At 32.0% G+C, this 9,518-nt stretch overlaps 1 protein-coding gene across 1 annotated transcript; it reads right to left on the bottom strand.

Moving 5' to 3' along the window:
• Positions 1–344: 344 nt before the first annotated feature.
• On the bottom strand, positions 345–3,880 carry LOC123529549 (fez family zinc finger protein erm-like). Its single transcript, XM_045309920.2, has 3 exons — positions 3,736–3,880; positions 2,654–3,546; positions 345–1,620 (listed from the first exon to the last, which is right to left on the bottom strand). The coding sequence occupies exons 2-3, from the start codon at positions 3,525–3,527 to the stop codon at positions 935–937; spliced, it is 1,560 nt and encodes a 519-aa protein (XP_045165855.2). The 5' UTR covers positions 3,528–3,546; positions 3,736–3,880; the 3' UTR covers positions 345–934.
• Positions 3,881–9,518: the final 5,638 nt, after the last annotated feature.

Raw genomic sequence — 9,518 nt, 5'->3', positions numbered from 1 at the left:
AAAACATACTACACCCCAGCAGAATATTAGCAATTTAGGATAAAGTACAACTTTAGTGTTTTACTGAGTCATAGAAAATAGACTTACATATTTGAATTTCACACGCACAGTTTTATAGTGCATTTATGCATTGAAAGAGTCAGGTATGAAATACAAAATAAATCCTTTCAAAAAAACATGTCAGTATCATTGTTTTGTCGTATATACTGCATGAAATGCACGTTTACAAATATATGTGTAAAATATCGCCATATAAATTAGGATTGTATGCTCCGTCTTGAAATGTTGAAATCCCAATTCTATATGAAACAAATACAAAACTCAGTTTTAATAATAAATTTTATTGCAAAATAACTAGTATTATAAGTTACTATATGTGTGTTGTGGCACACAAAAAAAACAAATATTGCATGAAAATGTGATCTAATCTAAAACAAAACTTGACATAAGTTGATATGTTCTTGTTATCTATTAATGCTAGACTTCTCTCAATATTTTCAATGATTTTTCCCGTCATTGAATTGATACAAAGAATCCTTTGAAAGGGGAAGAGGACAAAATGTAATGGAATATAACTATTTCTTCATTGCCTAATTATAAATGATATATAAAAATAAAGAAAAATCTTACAGAATAGTTTTTCAGAAATAATATTGTTTTGTTTCTAGTATAATTTTTCAATAATGGATTATTTTTGAAAATATTACATGTAATTTTTTATGAGAATGTGAGATATTAATAAAAATACTAAACAAATCACAAGTTTTGAAAGATTATTTGCTAATGTACTCAATTTCCAATAAGAAAAAAACAACTATTACTCAGTGGTGAATATTCTATATTCACACACGTACAAATTGCAAAAATGTATCACAATGCAGTCAATTCAGTGAAATAAATAGATAAAGATATAAACCTGTGTCATTTTTCCCTTTTATATAAATGATAATTTCTGCAACAAAGATGTAGCACCATGATTCAGCAAATATGGAGGTACCATGCCCCTTTGGCATGCAAATGCAGACGGTTGGGGAAATAGACCTTGCCTCGAAAAACCGGGAAAATATCCTTGATGTTGATGTGGAACGCTCATATTTGGTTGAAACAAAGCGCTGCTGCTGATAGTGCTCATGGTGGTCGTGTCCATCGGCGAATTTGGGCCACTATGTGATTTCAAACTTCCGGACCCATTGATTCCGTCGTGAAGTTTGCGAACATGCTTCTTAAGGTCAAAGTTTCTACAAAATCCTTTTGAACATATTGTGCACGTGTAAGGTTTCTTATCGTTATGAGTGTGCATATGAAATGTGAGATTGTAAATCTGGTGGAACGCTTTGTTACAAATTGTACACTTGTACTGCTTCTCTGTGCTGTGGGTGAGTTTATGATTTTTGTAATTTCCCTTCTGGTGAAAACCCTTCCCACAAAATTCGCACGTGAATGGTTTATAGTTGAGATGTATGCGCATGTGTGTGTTTAGGGTGGAGCTTCGATTAAACGCTTTGCCGCACGTGGCACATTTATGCGGTTTCTCTGACGTATGTATAATCTTGTGACGACACAATGTGCTCGCTTGGCGGAATCCCTTTCCACAAACTTTACAGATAAATGGTCTTGCACCTGGAAAGACAAGTGACAGAACATTTCGTATTATTATCAATGAAGCTGATGTAAATTAATTATTAATTAAATTGTAAATTATCATTAATTAAATTGTGAATTATCATTTATCAAATTGTGAATTATCAATTAATCTGTGGATTAGTTTATTTTACATGTTAATTTGCATGAACATTAAAAAGAAATTGTTTTATACACGGTATTTTCCCTAAAAAACATATTTTTTTTGCATTATTTTCACAATTATAAGTATTGATATGTAAATATTCTATTATACAGAAACAAAATCGTTATTGAACAAAGTTTTACTGACTAAGAGCTAAAGAACACTGTGTAAATTATTGAAACAAATTGAGCAAACAATCAAAACAAATATTTTATACGTAAAAAAAATGTGCATCGGAAAAATGTAGAATTTAGCTGCAAAATATCCTATACTTAATATATCATTCACAATTTTATTTAATAACGTATAGTACAAAAAGAATTATTTCTCGCTGTATGCATTTTACCGAACCTTTTGTAAACTTGTCATTTTTCCGCGATTAGGTCCGCATGAAACATGATTGTTTTTGCTCTCAGAGGTTCCATTAACTCTATTATATATCGAACGTATTCCTTCCAATTTACAATTTATTTGACAATTGATTATTTCAGTTTAAAAAGAATAGATTCATGATGGTATTCAATAAAAAGGTCTCATAAATAATTAATAATTCTCTTGTATGCATTTTTATCTGGCAGAATTACATAAAGCATCTATATTATCATGCGACACAATTATGAAAAAGGTAAAATAAAATGAAAATATTAATTAAATTTATGTCTGATAAATCATTTTATCATCCTGCTCTACTAATAAATAATTTTGAATTGTTACATTTTCTTAAATATTTAATGTATTTTAACACTTTATTATAAATCTAGATACAGCGTCAACGCTAGTATATAACGAGTTTACAAAAGAATTCTCTAAGTCAATTAAAATAGAGGAACAAAAAAGAAAAATCATTAATAATAAATTTGTATATACCTGTATGTACGGGCATGTGTCTGGTCAGATTGTAATGTGCATTAAATAGCTTCCCGCATTCCGGACAAGAAAATGATTTTTGTGACTTCGAAACCAGCCTTTTACTCGTGCTTGGCGAAGAACCATTTTCTTTTATTGCATCAAGATCGTTTGCTTTTGCCATTTCATCATCGCTGGAAGTTCGACTGTTGTTGCTATGTGTGAGTTTTTGTTGTCTACCTTTCGGCGAACATTCAGGATTATTTTGTTGTTGTAACTGTTGCTTTTCGTGGTCTTTATCTTGTGTCTTTTCTTGTTGTGGGCTGTGTTTACCGTCTGTCGGAAAATATTTCATATTTGACCAATTTAATGATTCTAGCATATGACCATTGTTTTTGTTTGTAGTCTGCCACTGGTGTTGGATGCCGGAAATATTTTGTAAAATGTGTGCTCTATAGTCGTCAGAAGAGAGTCTTCCAAACATAAATGCCGGGTGGAGGCAAGCTACATTGTTCATATTTACATCAAATATGTCCCTCCCCATGTACGGTATCATCTGTCGTTTTTGAATTTCGTTCTTTATAACAGCAGCAGCATGTTGGTAGTGAGTAGCTAAATATTGTTGCTGTTTCCTGTATTCCTCGTTAACCGCAAGCTTGCTTCTTTTCACCGGTTTAAAACTGCTTTTCTCCGAATCATCTAAGCTGCAATTATCCTGCTCATTAATGTCCTTCTGTGCCTTCCTTTTATATGAATTATCAAATTCATGATTAGATTCGGTTACTTCACTGTTTTCTGTAGATTCCTTTGTTGTTCCCATTATTTTGTCTATAGAGAATGCAAGTGGAGGTTTTGAAGACATTTTTATACAGTTTTGTCCATTTGGAAATTCCATCTTTATTTCCCACACTGATCTGTAAAATAATTATGTACATTATAACTATCCTCAGTAGATCATTTTTCACATAATAATATGATTTGAAAATATGATATATTCTGTATATTTTATTTAATATCTTTACTATTATGATACATGTTTTTATTAAAATCGATTTTTTTATATTTTGTCTTGCTAAACAGTGTTTGATTAGCACTGTACTTACCTATATAGACACTGACCTCGACCAGAATTCCGAGTGTTTCCAAGTCCTTCCAAAATCGAGAAATGAACGTAAGTCGCCTTCGCGTCAAATTATGAGAGCCCTTGACTGAAATCGGGTATATATCAGAGAGCGGGCTATTGTAAACATAAAATATCACTTCATTATCATTAAATGACAACTAACACCCGTTGAAAAGTGTCAATTCAAATTTTCATTCTCTAAAATAATTTGGAACGCCCATGTAAGGACCATGGTTTTATGTGGTTTTACTGTGACCAATCAGAGTTCGGATTCTGTGTAACAGTATACGCCTTAACCAATAGGATTGGAGAAGAATGACAATAGAATTATCGATAATTGAGCAAATCATTCTGATGGAGTTCATTTCCAATGCTGGACCAATACTGCCAGTTAGACTCAATGTATGTACTGGACACAAATATATGGAACTTGCGAGGACTTGGAAAAAAATTAAATGCATTAAATACGCGACTGTTACTTTAAAGGCTCAATATTTTTAGAAAAGTAGATAAAGAAATTTAAAGAGTTTTATATATTGTTTACATTTTATGGAAGCAGTCGTTTTACTTGTAAAAAGCGACTAAATAATGCAGGTTTGAAATCTATTATGTATTGAATATGACAATAGATGTCTGTCATAATGGTTTAATTGAGAGAGCGAGGGTGTGTTAGTTATCGTATATGGTTGCTGTCATTGACAGTAGCTTAACTTATACCTAAACGAAAACATTTTCAACCCATGTATCATCATTTAAAAATCTTATTGAAACTCTTGACACATCTTTCAGCGTGCAAAACTTCATTCATTAAAGGAAGAGCAGCATGATCTTTGCAGTCATTATTGTACATATCGCTTGTCATATAACTCTATTACTGCCGAGAGCGAGAGGAAGGGGCTGAAACGGCGGTAATACTGACATTGAATTCAGGAGTTGGTAATTGGGACTGAGCCCTGAGCCAGTGAGAAACAAAGGCCCTTGAAGACAATATCACAGAAGGTGGGGGAGCTAATTGACAGTCGAGACGAAATGGACAGCGTGAAATTTACACCCGATTGAAGCATTATTGTGGGGTTTGCTCTTTTGACAATTGAAACGAACATCCTTAACGCTTAAAGGAAAAATTCTGGCATATAATTAAAGTTGAAATGTAAATTTGTGCGTTTTCATCAGCAGCCAAAAGGTGACAAAATTGAACCTAGAATTGTCACAACTGCGTCTTTCAAGTAAATAGTACTGTTACAAAAAATATTGAACATTTAATTATTCAGCAATTAAAGGACGTATTTTCTTTCTTTTTGCTCTGTTCTTGTATTCTAATTGTTTTACTTTATCTATGTTTTTCTATGTACTCGTATATGCCAATCATTTATATATTAATACATATACTGCTATAGGGTTTCGTTCTTGGGAGGTTGTGTTCTTTGAATCAGTAATAGCATATATCTATTTAGATTTCACCAATATACACACACACTAGAATTACATTATCTATATTCACAACATATTAAATGTATATTGCCACTCCATATTAGATTTGTAAGAAACTGTAACAGCCACAAAGTACACTGTACACTACATACATGCATAATGATAAACAGTAGAAATAGATTTTTACATGGAGTAATTCTGGAGAATGCTAATTTGCTAATCAATATGAGTAAGAACGGCCTTAAAACAATATTAAAGTGTCGAAAAGGAAAAGAAAGCTTTAACGCGCATAAACTAATAAATGGATGTAATATACCGCAGAACACGTTGATCAAATCATTATGATTCTCACGTACTAAAGTTCCAATCAGTGCACGTAAATGTTCATTATCAATAGATACAAGTTAATTGTTAATCATTAACCTATTTTAACAGAACATTTTAATTATATCATCACTGCAAAAATATGTGGCACAGAGTGCGGGGCGTTCCTTTGGGCGTCTCATTGCTAGTATAAAAGTTACGGTGGTCTATCTTACGATGTCTCTTAATTGTATAATTCTAATGTAGTTCATATTATTTCACATGGTGCAGCTATATAGTGGAGAAGATATTTCCCTTTGTGTATGCAGTTCATCACAGAGCAATAAAATGGCAAATATACCCCCAGTGCAGCCATTTAAGGAAATATAGGTTGGAAAACCATTATTTTAGGCCAATGGAAAGCAATATGCAATCACTGGAATCGTTGTCTAAACTATTATAATACTAGAATCAATAATAAAATAGCTTACATGTCTTTATTCAAATAATAGGCTGATGTCCCATTTTTAAATGCATATATATATAATATATTGTAAACTACATCTACAATACTCTCTTAGATCATTTTTGGCAAAGTTTAGGTGTGGTATTGCATCACTACGGCTGGTAACCAGGCAATATAAGATTGCATGAAGACGAAAGAAACTGTCCTTCCTGTACTAACATTGTTGAAAACGAAATGGATGTACTGTTAATCTGCCAAACTGGCTCTGCTGATAGGAATTTGCTTTTGAAGAAAAACAATCCACTTAAAGAAATAACTCAAGAATATTAAATGTTTCTGAAAAGTTTCAGCTTCCGTATACCCACTCAGATGATAAGAATTCTGGCAAAACCGTATAGTAATATACTGAAGATCAGAAATAAGACTTTGCACAGTAGAAGTATTAATGCAGCATAGCCTCATAGTATTTTGTTTTTCTATTTCTAGTTTGGTATTATTCTGTACCAGAAACATAGACTTGGCAATATTTTAGCTAAGTATTTGTATTTTAAGGAACCTTTTGTAATATATTGATTGTCAGCTTATATCGGCTTCTTTTATAATATTGCAGGTAATATCTACTATTGTGTACACTCAATCAAATTAGAGTTGATATATCATTGCTTCATTATTAAGTACAATGTGCTTTTAACTAAACATAGGTATTGCATCTTCTCTGCTTTGACTATACTTACTCTTCTGTATTTTTATTCAATCTTTAAGGCACATGGTCCTGTGATTAGCAAATTTAACTTTAATAGTGCTTGTATATTTTTTTCAAAGTATGAAAGTTTTGTTATATTTCTACTTTAAAAATGGCTATGTACAAAATGTTGTTTGTTTTATCTTTTATGATAAAACTTTTATGTAGATAGATAGATAGTTAGCTAGAATGGCTATGTACAAAATGTTGTTTATTTCATCTTTTACGATAAAACTTTTATGTAACTGGGCATAGATGAGACTCAAATAAATGATATATTACATTTAAACAATCATCTTTTTAATAGAAGAAAGCAGGCTTTGGCACAGATTTGTATAAAAATTAAGAAATTACGTACTAATATCAGAAAATGTGAAAAATGTGTCGTTACATACTGTTGTATGACTGAAAGTGAATATTTCTGGTAAATTATATCTTTTCCCTTGTTACACTGAGGTTTTAAAAAAATGAATATGCCACTTTTCTGCATGTAACTTTGTAAGTTAATTGATGGCTGTGACAGTGGAAATACTTCCCTGGTAGCATCAACAAAACTTGTGACATTAAGAATACAATACAAATGTATAACTGAGCCAATGATTTAGTTATTACGCTTCGCTCCAAATGTACTAGAACCTGCAGACATATTCTTTCTGTTTTCTATGCGTTTTCTTTACCATTCAAGCAGTAGAATGTTATACATGTATATTGAAGACCTGCGGAAGAGGATGAGGTACTTCAACAGAGTTTGTGGTTTCGGGAGCCCTCTTGCTTCACGCCTTTTCGGTAAAGAACTGCTTATTACATATTTGTGTCCCCGTCATCTAGAGAAAGTTTAAAATGTGAATGCTGATATCACACTGTGAAATAACCACGGATACGGGTTTTAATAGAATTTTGAGCATTTTTTCACAATACTACTCTGTTATCATATCTAGAACGATTGAAAGTCAGCAAACAAAATTCACTAACAGGATAAGGTGTTACATTAGCACAGGTGTTTAGTTTTACAATTACATGGATGCGGCATTACTTCGTAAAAAGTTTTGATTGTATTAAAATCAAATCCAAATTGTTATGAGTTTCATAGGGTAATTATAGTTCTTCGTGAACGTTTAAAATCAAAATGTTTTGATAATTAGTTCGGTGTGATATGGTTTTGACTTAAGTGTTTGGTAAATATTGAATCAAAATTGGAAAGGAAGCTCATTTATTTCCATTGTGAAGCAGTCAAAAAGACTTAACGATGTGCTTTTCAGGAGTTTTCTTCTCATTTGAAATAACTTTACAATTTGTACTAATATCACACCTTCTTAAGTGTTAACCAAACATATTTTGTTGAAGATCTCTTGCAGTTTTCTCGTTTACAACCTTCGGTCTTTTTTTTTCGTTATAATTAAGGCGGCAAGTTACAAACTCGTCAATGAAAATAAACCATGTCACACGTGTACTGCATCTATAATTTACCTAATTCTTATTTATTTTTGACACAGTGAAATGAATATGATAAAAAAAAAATTAGAAGGAATATTGCATTTATTGAAATAATTACGAAATTCTAATTAATTAAGTCGTTTATCAGATGAGAATTATTGAAGAAATAGCTACGAGTTTTCAAATTATGCATATTATCTGTTTATATCTCTTTGAACTATACAATAGCGTAGTGTTTTAACCTTTATGAACATTTAATTGTTTAACATTTATTAACAGTGATCAATTTCATTAATTGCGAAACGCTTTCAAAAGCACATCATTTCTGCGTCTCTTTAACCAAGATGAATAATTCATGTTCTGTGAGCGCTGGTAAAATCCCGTAGAGAACTGGGATGAATTGTTCCCGGCAAAAATTGACAAAAATGTTTGATATGATGGCGATTTGTGTCGTTCAACCTTTGTAAATTGGTCTGTGTTGTTGATATTAAACTCTGCTCCGAGTGGCTGTTAATTCATTTGTTGGCTTCATGATTTGCAGTCGCATGTGAAATATTTATCAGATGAAACGGTGGTCTCTATCAAGATGATCTGTTTGACTCACCACGTGGATGCTCCGCACGTGCCAAATGTATTTAAAGAAACTGATCCGTGGTTTCGAGGCAGCCGCATCAAGGGTATTGACAAAACCGCCTTTGAAATATGAAGAAAAATAATTTCTAATCTTTTATCTTCAAAGAATAGCACCTCTTAAAATTTATGGAAATATATGTTTCTTATCTTCATTTGCAAAGTTCGTTCAAGAACGTTCCACGTACCCAAGGCAGTTTGTTTCAACTCCGTTGATTTCATTACGTAACAGCACAATCATTTAATTACAGAATAAATACATTCGATCAATTAACACAATGCTATGTTTTAAAAGCAATTTATAATAAAATTAAGCTCTTAGAGACACAATATCAGGCAAAAGCTGGGTAGAGTAATGAAATTGTCTTATTTCGCCCAAAGATAAGTTAGTTGCATTAAAGAAGCACGCCTAAAGATTTATCTCTAGTAATCGAAATACAAAAAAAAAAAAATACTTTCATTTGTTAGTATCTAAAGAGAAATGAAACCTAACAATTCAATGAGTTGTAGAAAGTATTTATTCATAAAATAATTGTATAGTATGTAAAATATTTAGAAAAACAATTAAAACTAGAAAATGCTTTTGTAAAAAAGCGCATGTCTCCCCCAATGCAAAGTCCTATAGGCAAGAAGTCAATAGGGGTCAGGAGCGAAAGTCAAAGAGACACTGATGGTTGGCTTCAAATAGGATCATCTACTTGGCATGTCCAGTCATCCCGCTAAATTTCAACACTCTTGGCCTAGTGGTTCTCAAGTC

The sequence above is a fragment of the Mercenaria mercenaria genome, chromosome 13 (assembly GCF_021730395.1).
Source record: "Mercenaria mercenaria strain notata chromosome 13, MADL_Memer_1, whole genome shotgun sequence".
Taxonomy (NCBI): domain Eukaryota; kingdom Metazoa; phylum Mollusca; class Bivalvia; order Venerida; family Veneridae; genus Mercenaria; species Mercenaria mercenaria.
Note: the sequence above shows the minus strand (reverse complement) of the source record. Positions and strands in the feature narration are given on the sequence as shown.